This window comes from Molothrus aeneus, chromosome 6, assembly GCF_037042795.1.
Source record: "Molothrus aeneus isolate 106 chromosome 6, BPBGC_Maene_1.0, whole genome shotgun sequence".
Classification (NCBI taxonomy): Eukaryota; Metazoa; Chordata; class Aves; order Passeriformes; family Icteridae; genus Molothrus; species Molothrus aeneus.
The window spans coordinates 5,339,517-5,353,320 of NC_089651.1; the positions used below are offsets into that span (position 1 = coordinate 5,339,517).

The following is a 13,804-nucleotide window of genomic DNA, read 5'->3' on the forward strand; positions in this document are numbered from 1 at the left end:
GTATTATAGATTAGTGAAACTTGTACAGGAAGATCACAGTAGGACAGTGATCTAACATGTTCAAAAAGGGAGAGTTTGTGTCAGTTCAGCTTACAGAAAGCATATCTCCAACAAAACCTGAAGTTATTCAAAAGGGGCTGCAGCTGAGCAGCGAAGGCAGAAATTATACAAGTGGGTCATCTACACATGTCTGAGGCAACAGGTTGTTTCAAGAGTTGCACTTCACTCCTGCTTCCAATGTCCCATGGCTAATTCAATACTTTTTACAGAGCCTCCTGCTTAGGGTTTTCTTTCCTTCCAAATTACATTACAGATTAGGATCTCAAATGCGCCTGGAAGAGAAAATTGTATTCCGAGACAGGATTCAGGGATGAGAAACCACCCAAATATCCTAATTCACAGCTATAGCAAATGAGAATTTACTATGCTGTGAAATGAGAGTGCATGCCTCTCTACACCTCTGATAACAGAGAGAACATTTGTATTTTAAAACCAAACACAGACTACCAAGGGTTTTGTTTCTACTGTACTGCTCAAAAGCACTTGTTCAAATGCTTTAATACCTCACAATGCCTGGTTTCACTCGCTGCATTCTCTGGAAAGTGACAAACCTTATAAAGGAATTGTCTTGGGGAAAAAAGCCCTCCTCCATGTGCTTGCCTTTAAGTGGCTTCTGAAGAGGATACCTCTAGTTGAGAAACTTCTAGCACTCACGCAGAGATGACCTGCATGAAGAACTGGCTGCCCGATTAACTATTAACTACCTCTCAATAGGATTAGATAATTAAAGACATTGATGACCATTAATTAGGAGGAGGGCACCTTAATTTGTCACTTGATAGGGCCCTTTCAATGATTTATAGGTTAGGGCTACTTGCAATTGTGAAGGGGAGGGGGCAGTGAAGAGAGAGAACCCTTAAGTTACCTTATCAAGTGGCCAGCTAAAAAGGGCAGAGGGTCAAATAAGGGCCAAAGTGGTCACTTAAGGGTGAAGTCCCAAACACCAAAGCAGTGCCAAGCCACATTGACCAGCATTTGGTGATGGAGTAAAAAATATGCTAATTTATTGGTGGCAATTCTCCCTTTTTATGGTTTCAAGCAGTTAAGACAAGTGGCCTGCTTAAGAGCTTTTCATTTGAAAAGAGATTAAACAAAATGGTTTGTCAGGGATGCTTGGCTGTTTTATGTCTTTGTTAAAAAAAAAAAAAAAAAAAAAATTGCCCAGACTGTACCGATGACTATTGCATCACCCTGAAAGCCATCTTCCATCTCTAAGCATTGCTTGGTTAATAAATACATCAGCTCTAATTGCTTAATAGTGCTATGTTCATTTGCTCTTTAGCAAGATTAAAATGAAATACATCTTTTGTATAACTGCCTTCTATCAGGACTGCCTGCATAAAGGTCACAGAAAAAAGTTTAAATTTAGTAGGAAATTTACTTAAGGACATTAGTGTAAATGATACTGTGTTTAAAATGACATAAAAGAGCGAAAGGTGATTTCAGTAATGCAAAGAAAATGGTTTCTGAATACTGATAAGGACACTTATCCCCCATACCACACACAATTTTAGCCAACATTATACATTAAAATCCCTCTACCGGAGTAATAACATGTAGCTACTTTCCCACCCACTAACACAAGTAAGAGCAAGTCATTAACATTTAATTAAATATGCTCCTGACATCCTTAGAAACATGTCATGCTTTGTTATTGAAGGTTGTGGCCTACTTTCTATGTACATTTTAAACCAAAATAAAGTATTTATAGCAGACTGATTCAGTGCAGCAAACGAGACATTTTTAATTAGGAGGCATATTACAGTATTTTATAAACCCCTTCCCAACAGCAAAGCCAGAACGAAATGAATTGACATCATCTGATGCATATTTTATGTATTTCAACAAAACGAAACATAAGAGATGGGATTAGCTCCACCTTTTGGGTTCTAAACAGTGAAACAACGTTTCTCTTACCTCGATGGTGAACTGCTTCCTTTTTAATCTAAAAGCAAGGTCCTTGGTGTCTGACACATCACAGATCAAGCTATTGAGCCGAGGAATCTGATGTACATGAACCAAACCTTGTGGAAAGAAAGAGTAAAGGAGGGCGAGAAGGAAAAAAAAAAAATTAAGGAAACGCTGTCATCCAGATGCATAAATTAGAGTCTTACAGTAGAATTCTGTATATTTACACACACTCATCCTCCCCTTTTTAAACTGGAGCTTACTACCAGGAGCAATGAAGCAAACAGCGCGATTATGCTCAAGTAATCAAGCAGAATAAGATAAACAGAAATCCTTGTGCGAGGAAAACTAATTGCACTTTGGTACAGGAGTACAGATGTAAAGAGCCATCTTAATACTTGTCAAAACTACAGCCCGTTTGTGTGTGATTTCCCCTTGTATTTACAGTAAGCAAATATGGCTATCACCTTGCATGCTGCCCACGGCACCACGGAGTGATCTTTATTTTATTAAATGCACCAGTAAGCAGCCAGCAAAACAAGGCTTATGGGTTACTGATAACCACTGAAGCTCTAATGAGAACTCCTTCTTTTCCTGCCCCAAAAACCACCTGAAAAAAAAAAAAAAAGTTTCTGGGGAAATCCCGGTTCAGGTGATGCTTTTTAATAATTTTTAACCCCCGTGCCGCCCCCAGAAGAAATGAATTTTCCTCCTGCAGGAGGCTTCTGGAGCTGCTCAGATGTTTTTAGCAGCGCTAGGTGCACTGCAAGCTCTGCATTCTGTCAGCTGCAAGTCAAGCTGATTTTTTCTGACAAGGACGCTGGATGGTTTTTGTGCAGCCTAATATAGTCTCTGAACAACCTAAGGGGGATTTTCTACGTCTGAAAACCAGGAAAATTCTACAGGGCTTCTCAATTACTGCCCTATATTTGCTATTCATAAAGCCAGCGTCTAAATGGAAATACTGAACATTTAGAAAAGGTACCTGACTTCAAAACGGCAGCTGTGAGAAAATCCCCAAACATTAAAACCCTTATTTAAAATAAGGCAAGTATTTTTTCGGGCATTTATTTATTTTTTTTAAAGTTTCCTAAAATTGAAACACTTTAAAAAGCAGCATTTTTACGGGCACTAATTACAAAAAGTTTTCAATAATATTAGAAAAGCGTTATTACAGTTTTAAACCTTCTATCCCTGCCTACTGTCCAGTGAATTATAAGAACTATTTTTTAGGGTTTTGAGTACAAAATCTAATTATTACATATAGGAACGGCAGGTATAACACAGTGTTGCTTATATACAGTATCCCAAAAATTTTCATTTAGGGGTAATCTATATAATTCTTTTGTTATTTTGTGGCTTTTCAAACATTTAAATTTGCATGCAGCTTAACAAAATGATTAAGGTGGATTCATTAAATAATGCAATAATGTAATCAAACTTCTCCTGAGTAATGTCAAAATCTTTCATCATCTGCAGTAAATAAATACCTTAAAATACGTTCTGGGGCAAAAAGAATCCACAAAGTTAAAACCATTAGAAACACTTCTTTACAGACTGTCAAATTAGGATTGTGCAAATCTTAAAAGCTATGTATATTGGCACATAATTTGTATTAAATAGCACCAGAAATGGCTTAGCGTACATTTTTAGAGGAAACCAGGAAATAACTGCTAAAACAAACACTGTCCTAAAGGATCTCTTCAGTAATGAAAAAAGGAGTATTAAATTGACAGAATTATGTTAGCATAAACAAAGGCCATATCACGATTATACAGTTGGAAAAATAATTAGGCAAATTATTCCAGCTTTTGTTCATGGTTTCTTTTACATTCGCTTTTTTTTTCCAGATAATGAAATGTGCATCACTTTCACAGTCAGAAAGATTTTTCTCTGATTTATTAATTACAGCTTGCATACACACAGTGGTGTCTCAACACCATCTTTGCTTTTTTTCCTGTGTACTCCATACATTCTGCTAGGGAAAACACTGCCACTGTCATGTGTTTACAGCAGATTTCAGATAAGCAGTTTACTTTCAGCTGAAGGTTTCCATGGAACTACAGTAATATCACAATAATAAGAGCTGTAATTTATGCACAGTCTGAGCAGTGCTCTGGATTAGCTAAAAGTGTTATTCGCTGCTGTGCACAACTTCTAATATTATTTTTAAAATTTAAATAGTTCTGCTGCAACAGCTGACAAAAATCTTCGGGAAACAAAATGCAATATTAAGCACCATTACCCATTTTGAAGATAAAACACTTGAAAGGCTACATGACTTTTTATCAAAATCAGTTTCATATTTTACATTTCCTTAAAAGTACAAGTGCTGTAACCTATAGCTGACAAAACAGAACCTTATTTTTCAGCACATAATTCAGCAGTTTATTCACCTTACTAACTAAGATACATGTTTTCCCGTGTTCTCAATTTAAAACTTGGCAGATCAGAAAGTATTGATTTCATGACAAGTTCAGCTCGCTGGTCAGATGATTGCCAAGCCTGCCCTGCATGTGAATTCCCCAAAGCCTGCCTGGTGAGATGTACATCTGATTGAGCCATGCCTCAGTAATGCAGCTTGACAACATGCAAGGAGTTGCCATGTTTCCTTTGCAGCCTTAATGCACTTTGCTGAAAATTTCCCTAACTCAAGGCTGCTTAGGCAAGGGGAAACATTTAAGAGGTATAATTCCAAAATGAAATCAAACGCTGCTTTAGAGCAGATGCCCAATTGGAGGGCGAGCTGCTAAGTGCCCTAGAAACACCCAGGGCAGACTTTTTGCCTTGCTGAAGATGGAACTCACCGTGGTAATCCTTGTACAATGGATTGGTTTCTCTCTCAGAGCCAATAAATGATTCAAGACCAACCACCATATCTGACAAGTTTGTTACACGTTCCATAATTGCTTTATTCTGTAAGACATGGAAACAAAATACACATCCTACGTGATGAAAAAGGTAATTAATGTTCACAGAGCAAGCCTTGGTCTTCTCAGTGACAAACTGGGAGGGGAAAATAGGTCATCAATACTTAGAAATTATGTTAGGAGGCTTTTTTCTTAAAAAAAAAAAAAAAAGACTTCAAGTATGTGTCTAAAGAAAACAAATATTTGACAAGGATAAACCATGAAAGGGCTAACTTAGCACTAAATTAACATTTCCCTAAATCTTCACAACAAGCATTTGCTCACATCAGCAATATTTACAAGCCATGTGTTAGGCTTATCTCTCATTGATTTCTGCTGTGAGTGTGATGCCCAGTTTTTGTTTGAGCTCTGAAAACCTTGGTTTTTAATACACTTAGGCATATCATCTCTAATATTTTGAGCAAGCAGAGCCTACACAATTATTAATTTTGGCTATCAGTGGAACATGGAAAACTCAATGCTAATTTCTCAGCATTTTTCCCTCTAAAAGTTTTTCTCTGCACAACATCTGACTCTAAAGCTTCAATCAGCATTACCATTTCTCAATATATTTGTGATTTTTTAAGTGCTGCCTTATGTCTTGTTCTACAATGTACTGTCACATGCCTTAACTAAGCTGTTTTCCACGTGGTTTTCTTTACTCAATTTTACATAGCAGAGAGAGACATTCAAAGGTCACAACAGAGATCTTCAGAGGTAAGTCAGAAAAAAATGTTCTTAAATGCTTTGGTGATGTCAGTATTTAATGAGGAAAAAAGAGAAAGATTTCTGTGGTAAAAATCAAAATATTTCTTGAAGATAAGAAATTGTTATCTTAAAGGTACCTGGACAGCTGGTATAATACTCTTGTTCTTGGTGCTTGTAGGTTTATCAAACCTTCAGGGGTATCAAGACTAATCATCTCAAAATACCCATTAATTTATAAGGAATTAGCTCTGCAGCTCCAGGTTATAGTTTGGTATTTTTCATTAATTTTAAAGTATTTTGTACATTTTGCACTTCTTTCATAAACTATATGACTTCTGCTTATTCTGAAAGGTAAATTTAAATACTGATAAACTGTTCCCTAATAGCAATTTATCAATTAGGAGCAGAGACATTAAAACACCCCCAGACATGTTAGAATAGTCCATGCTTTGTACTGACATTCAGGTTTATTAAAATGGTGATCAACCTCCCAACTGCTCCCAAGAACCCACATTTCAATAACCATTATTTTCTAGCCACAGAGAAGCTTACAGAGCAGACACCAAAGGTGAAAATCTCCTGCTCCTGTCAAAGAATAAACAGAATTCTGTTTCCTGACCTCTGCATGAAGTTGTGGTCTGTCTGGGACAGCCCAATCTGCTGAGGTTACCAGCCCTAAACCCACAGATCCCATGGCACCTTCACACCCCCTCCCTTCCCCACCTTCTGGGCCAGATGGCATCAAATCCTGGGGAGGGGTCTCTTTTCAAAGCCTCTTGTGCCCAGGCCAAGAGCATCCATCCCCATGGAGTCAGGGAACTTCCATTTTACCCACAAATCTAACCATGGAGAATGATAAAGTGCTGTCATCCTACAGAATTTCCTTTCTGAGGAATAACACAAGTGATGTGAGGTAAAAAGGACACTGCCCACGCACCAATCCCTACACCTTGCTATTGTAAAGCTGGCTTGCAAATCATTTCCTCTTCTAGGAAGAGAGAGACAATATATTATATTTTAATGGAACCTTTATTCTATGGGGGCAATCACATAAAGATGGTATAAATGTAAATCTAAAGTAGTCAGTGGTTTTCTGGTCTGTAATCCCATCTTTTGTCAGCTCTTCAGGAGGCTGCTGGATTCTATTTCTCTAAGTAAGGAACAAAAAACTTTTATATAAATAAACAGACACTGATGATTCCTGGAAAGAAAGCTAAACTCCTGATACAGAAAAAAATATCCTATCCTTTGAAAAAAAAAATTTGCTGTCAGTTGATGGTTTTGCTTGCCAGTTTTGATAACAATGGGTCACAAAAACTGTGGAAAGAAAGGTGCTCGACCATCAGCAACATACTCCCATCACTGACAGTCCTGCAAATCATAAGAATAGCATCCTCCTATTTGGTTTGAATTCAAAATTAGGATTCAAGTGAGGGACAGCACCTCAATATTTGCCTAACATGTTGGGTTTCAGCTTTTCCTCTGAAAGGGTTTGCTTTCTTAAATAGTGCTCTCTTTGCCCACGCTGATTTTGTTTTTGTTTTTGAAGTGTGTCAAAATATTCCCCTGGCTTAATGCAGTGTATCTTGGGAAATATTTTGCACAGTGAATGGCCACACCAAACAGACATTTGCTTATGTGGCATTGTTGCCATAGATCTGTATCTATCATGTATTTTCTAGTTTGCAGTGTTCAGCACATTAATGCCCAATCAAAGCTGACGTCAGCACACAGATAGTTGTGATGTATGGCACACTGACATAAACACACAAATCATGTTGCCCCATCTGGGCTGGAAAATTTAACAGAGCTCCAGATCTTCCTCCAGCCCCATACAAATATACCTCCTGCTTCTGGCATAAACTTGGCAGCTCTGGAGGGGAGCCAGGACATGGTTAGGAGGGAAGCCAGGAATGGTGAGATTCAGGGAAAGAGTTTGTTGGCAGCTAGAAGAGGTATTGTTTTAAATTATACTCAAAATTGAAATGAAAAACCCAAAACAACCCAAAAAACCAGTCTTGGAAAGTTTTCAGTCTTGCTAGATGTGCCACAGCTTTTATAAATTAGTTAGTTCAGCCAAAATATAATTATTCTAACAACATGGTAGCAATCCTGTTGTGCAGGCTGGGCTGGGCATCCATTCTATATCTTACTTTGTGCTACTGCTTGAGACAGACATTTTCTTTTAAGTGCAAACTTGCAATATTTGGGTTCAACCAAAGTGTACTTTCAAAACATGTCAAGAAAATCCACGGAGTGAGCTGGCTCTGGAAATGGGAACTGCACACGTGCTTAGGCAGCTTTGGGCAAGGGCAATTATGGAAAAAGATTGCTTTGTCTAACTAATTTATTTTCAGAAGGTGCATAGCTTTGAGGAATTATTTGCGCAATAATTTGAGTAATTGTTTCATATATTGTTTAAAAATATTTCTTTACAACAAAAGCTGTTTAAAGTGCACAGTGTTCTGTGTTTGCGTACAAAGCATGGGACTCCACCAACAGAAATTCATGCACAGCCTGTATGCTCAAACTTACACACTGAAATTAATATTGTGTGTTTCTACTGGATTGAGTTCTCAATGCAGCACAATTTTATCATTACTACTATTAATCAAATCAATCTTGGTTCATCTGGATTCTGTATTAGGGAAAAAATCTGTCTTTTCCCCTCTGCTCTAATTTCTAGCTCTCCTCTGATTCCCTGTCAAAATTTTTCCAACACCCAAAATCCATCCTCCCGTTTTGTCAGTTTCTAAAGAAATTAAAAACCTCACAACATTTATGTAATGAAAATATTTAAATCCTCAGTGCTTGCACTGCATAAGTAAAGAAAAATCAGGGAATGGAAATTTTTCTTAGGACAGCCTGAACTTTTCTACGTAGTACATATAAACAATCTCAAAATTTAAAAGGAAAATAAGACACTCATGTTAAAGATTTACAATGAGATACAATTACCACCTATATAAATACTTGAATTACATGGACTTTTTGCATATATTTACATTTTTATTCTGATTAGTACATGAACATAATTTTAATATGGACTTTCATACTGCATTGAAAAGAAGGTATTTTAAGAGCACATCTCTTTTCAGACATTAGGCCTATATTTTGGTAGAGGGCTACTTCTGTATCTTTACATTCTGGTAATATAATCCCCTCACTGGTTTTATTTTAAATAATTTAATTAAGAATTAATACATTGAATCCTACTTCAATTTCATCACCTAAAACAATACTTACAAATATTTGTACTGGGACAAAACCCAGTTTAAGTGTTTTGTATGACAGCAAAGAGGAATTCTGATACTTCTCCCAAGCCCAGGTAAAATTTTAATTGGAGGCAACAATCTCTGTTGTTACCAACAGGTGAATCCAGAAATCCTGACACTTCATTTGAAAGAAGCCCTCAATAATGGACACCAAGCAAGTTCATGCCAAATAACATGAATCTTATGAAACTAAAGCAAATTTTGGTGTGTGAAGTTTCAAGAAAAGCTAAAAAATTGGTTGTTTTTTTTTTTTTTAATTCTGTTACATTCAGTCATAAAACTGAAGTAGGCTCAGCACCATAATGGAGACAGCCACACTGAACTAAAAAGAAATAGTGGTTGGATATTCAATAAATGAAATAATCCTTGATATTTTTGACAGATTATCACACAGCGATGAGGTAATGACTTCACAATACACAACTATTTACCACTTGTCATTACTACTTCATCTCCAAAAGATTTTACATTGGAAATAGAAATTATTAAGAAACATGGCTTAAATATTTATGACTATTTGTTAATAATTACTACTCAAGAAAAATTTAGAATTACCCATACATCTTCTTTTGGTAAAAGAAGTTAGGTAATGGCCCCTTGTATTAGTTTTAACGAGAGATCCACTTTGTGCACTTATTATGATTATTATTCACAAATAATAATAGAATAATAGCAGGATTCAAAGTATTAATGTATTATTATTATTATTCAAAAATACCCCAAAAAATTAACAACTGCTCTGCCAAAAAGTGTTATTTGATAATTAATAAAGACTGTAAAGTATAAAATTCTACACATCTTCCAACTCCAAACTGATTAGGTGTGTTTGCACACAGTAAATTTCCTAAATGAACGTTGAATTTTGGATCTAAAATGAATGCACTCCATATACATTGTATGTTAAATGACCATTAACAAATTTTGGTGTGCAGAAATCTGTAGCAATCTCACAAAAAAACTGAACACAAGTGCCATGTCTTTGCTGGAAGACTCAAGAAATAAACAAAGTTTAACGCCTTCAGTGATGAGAAATCCACACCTGGGGATTCTGACTGATTAGGAATCTTCTTTTACCTTTGAAGAACCTTACTGACTATAATAAAGCTTAGGTATAATATCCTCTATGGATGAAACAAGAGAAACACTGATTTTGGTTGACTTGTTTAGAGGTAAAATAACATTACTATATAATATAGTAATTATATAATCTATCTATAGATATATTTATATATTAATATATGAAGATAAAATACATTATAATATATACATTATGTATATATATAATATATATTCATATATAATATTATCATAGCTAAATAACATAGCTAGTTACATTAGCTAATTTAAAGCAGTAAAGAATATCTTTGAAAAATTTTATACAAGTTGCAGAAGCAAAGAAAGGACAAGTAGTGAAGAGAAGAGCAGGCAATTAGATGCAACACACTCATAAAAATGGGAAGAGAGTAACAAAGCATCTGTTGGTCAATATGTTACACAACAAATTAATTCCAGATTTTGGTTGTTCTCTTAAGGTTGCTTTTAATAACATTGTCCTGATAGTTGTCTCTGCTGTGGGAACTCGGCAGTGTTTTTTGCATATTACCATAAAATGGCAGATGAAGGTGGGTGACACTGTACACAGTTAATTTTGATAATTTTTCAGGAAGAATAATGAGCCAGGAAATAAAAAGTAAATATCGCACACTTTAAAAACAAAACAAAATAAAAAATAAACACATAATAAAAAACCCCCAAAAAACAAACTTTGGCTCTTCATTGAAGATGGACTTGTGCATTACTCGAGCTATGAAAACATCTAAGGCCAGCAAACCCTGTCACCTTAGAGAATCAGAAGTACGCCTATTCTGCCATTGAAGGGCAGACCCAAAGACCACCAGTGAAATGGTGGAGAGCTCACTAAACAGAGATAAATAAGCAAGTCAATAACAGTTGCTGCTGCAGCCTACAAAAGATGAACCAAGTCTAGCAGCTTAAATCAAATGTTCCATCTGTTGATGTCCAAGTGCTTCACAAAAGACAGGCAAGGGCTGCACTCCTCATTTACAAGTCAGGAACAAGCACAGAGGTGTGGTGTGAGCTGGCCAAAGGCAAAAGGCAGCCAAGAGTGAGCTGGGACCCCAGCTCTGCCTCCCACTGCAGCTGAGGTTTGCTTCAGGAGGTGCATCCTTGCATTTGGGGTAGCAGCAAAACATCCTGAAGATGGTGTGGGAGTGGAAGCCCAGCAAGCTGAAAATCCTGTTATTGTGTGGCTGAAAGAGGTGACAGATGTGCAGTGTGGTAAAGGGTGACACTTTCTGAGCTGAGCCCTGCCCAGTGCTTTTCTCTTCTCTTTCCTCAGCATTCTGTGACTGAAAGCACAGGCTGCAGGTGACTGTGAGTGCTGCTGGGGCATGGGGCTCGTGCACAAGTCCTGCTGCACTGAGGAGATGAAATAAATCTGGTTGAGCCCTTCTTCCACGCAGGAAAGCAAGAAATCAGTACAAGAATGAAGAAATCAGTACAAGACGTGGGCTAAGATGAGCCCAGCACCTCCCCTGAACGTTATCTGGTTTTCACTAATCAGATTGTCTCACTGTTATAAAAGCATATAATTAGAAATCTGTAGGTTATTTCTTGTCTTTAAGCATTGAAAAAATGAACTGATCATTTGAGCAGATTCCTCTAGAAAACTGAACACAGAAAATATGCCATGCTACAAGTTGGTCATAGGGCAGTATAAAACAGAGATGCAAAAGCAGTCTGAAGACTGAGTCATGTTACAAAAGAGCCACAACAAAACTGCCAAAATTACATATTTGAAACCAACTGGCTTAACTAAAATCCTATGACTCCATTGGGAGTCATCCATTATAAGAAAAAGGTTCAGGAGTTCCTTTTGTTGCCATTTTGCCTGAAAAAAAAAAAAAGTCATTGCAGTTTTCCTACCAATTTGGAAAGGCTAACACTCACTGCAACTTTAATTCTTTAAACAGTGAATCTCACTTTATTCCCAGGTGCCCAAAAAGAACCTGCACTATTATTTCAATTAACAGCACACAAGCATCAAAAGGAACACCTAACTGGTGTTGATAACCAAGTGGCAAGACTCTGAAATACAAAAACCATTTAAAAAACTAATCCCTTATCCAGTACAAAATTATAGGCTGTCATCAGGAGCAGGCTGGCAGAGCTGGGTCCAGATGGGAAACTGGCTGGGCAATAAGGAGAGGTAGGGTGGAAATGATGGGTGGGCTGGAAAGGAAGGGGACCCAAGCAAAGACATGACTGCTCCCTCTGCTGGCAAGGGCCTCCCTGCTTTAATTTTTAACTAATGAGTAGGCATTTCTTTAATTATTTAGGACCTAGCCGATAAATAATGCAGAGTGCTCCTTCCTCAGTCTGTTGCTGTGTGTTTGCACATTTTTGAACTTATGGTGCCCTATTTCACTAGAATAATTTGCCACGGAATTAAGGCTCAAATGGATGTCTAATGGAGAGTTCCAGGCTTTTATATTTTAATTCTTCGTAAAATGAAAAGATTAGGCTATTTAACCTTCCAAATATTATATTTTGCAATGTATGCTCATTTCATATTTAATTTACACATTTCACAATATTACCACAAAGTGCTTGTCATATCTTACTCTAACAAGGATGCCTTTATGTAGCAGTAAGATGCTATAAAATTAAACATTCTGCAATACAAACATACTAAATGACACATCATAGCAAAAACGTGTCTTTCTTCCATGAGTAAAATCCATGACTGGTGAATTCAGTGACAATGTTCTTATTAAAACTGAATTAAAAGATGAAGATAAGCCATTCATGACTTGATTTGTGATAGAAATTAATAGCTGCAGTAAGAACATTTAGAAAAAAATCTGTTCTAAGATTTTGGCCTACAACCAGAAGCTCCCAGAACAGGAGGGATCAGCTTTTTTTGCCCACTGTTCTCATCTGAATCCTGGCTGCAAAGCTACTCCAGCTCCCAGCTTTCCAGAAGGCTCCATCCCAGGAATCCTCGCCTGCCATTTGGTTTGCTGATTTTAATCTCCCAGGACTTTCTTACAGTGGCTCCACTATGCTGAACTGGCACTTGCTCCTAGAAGTGAGTTATTATTAAACTTGTAGGTCAATTGTGGCACTAACAACTCTTTGGAAGCTTTCAGCCACGGTGTACAATTTGCTGGTCTAATTAAATATTAATTCTAAGTGTTACATTCTGTGGCTAAGAGCTTTTATTTTCCATCATCAGTCTGGAAGAGAAAGAGGTTACAAGGCTAATTTAATTTTTTTTTTTTTCCTCCTAGCATTAAAGCTTAACTACACAGGCACAAAAACATCATTAAAGATGCAGTATTCCTTTTTATTATGATTATATTCTAATTAATAGAGAATGTCTAAACAAAAAGAGGTAGAACTGGATTCCGAAATTTCAGGATTTTTAAACAACACCAAAAGTTCCCATCAAAATGTTCCTAAGCACACGTTGTACAAGAGCTCAATATTTGGTTCTGTGAAAATCACTTAAGATGGAAATCTTAATGGAAATAAGATGGACATATGCAAGGATTTAAATCTAAAATAGTTTTACACAAATTTTTTTTTTCTTTGTTCTGATTCTGAAACAGAACAGATAAACCCTAGATTTAATTCTAGTCATGGGGCTTTTTTTCTTTTTTTTTTTTTCCTCAAGAACCTGAACTTAAGCAAAAAAAACAAAAAAAAAAAACTGCTTTGGAAAAAAAAAAAAATGCTACCTTCCATTTCCTAAAAGAATTACTTGCTTAAAGCAATAACTCCTTTGCCCTGTATTATTTGAAGTCACTCTTTTAATCTTTACTTATCAGTGTCCAAATGGGCTCAATAGATGAGCCTCCTCCCTTCTGCTTCCATAACAGTTGTGTCCATGTCTGGACACTGGGCATTATATTAACTGCT

At 36.6% G+C, this 13,804-nt stretch overlaps 1 protein-coding gene across 1 annotated transcript in view; it reads right to left on the reverse strand.

The window, feature by feature from the left end:
* ELP4 (elongator acetyltransferase complex subunit 4) overlaps positions 1-13,804 on the reverse strand; it is a 140,820-nt gene that overhangs the window by 73,937 nt on the left and 53,079 nt on the right. The window contains exons 8-9 of the mRNA XM_066552001.1: positions 4,776-4,884; positions 1,978-2,084 (exon numbers count right to left, since the gene is read on the reverse strand). Of these exons, the coding sequence (XP_066408098.1) occupies positions 1,978-2,084; positions 4,776-4,884 (216 nt within the window). The remainder of the gene's footprint in view (positions 1-1,977; positions 2,085-4,775; positions 4,885-13,804) is intronic.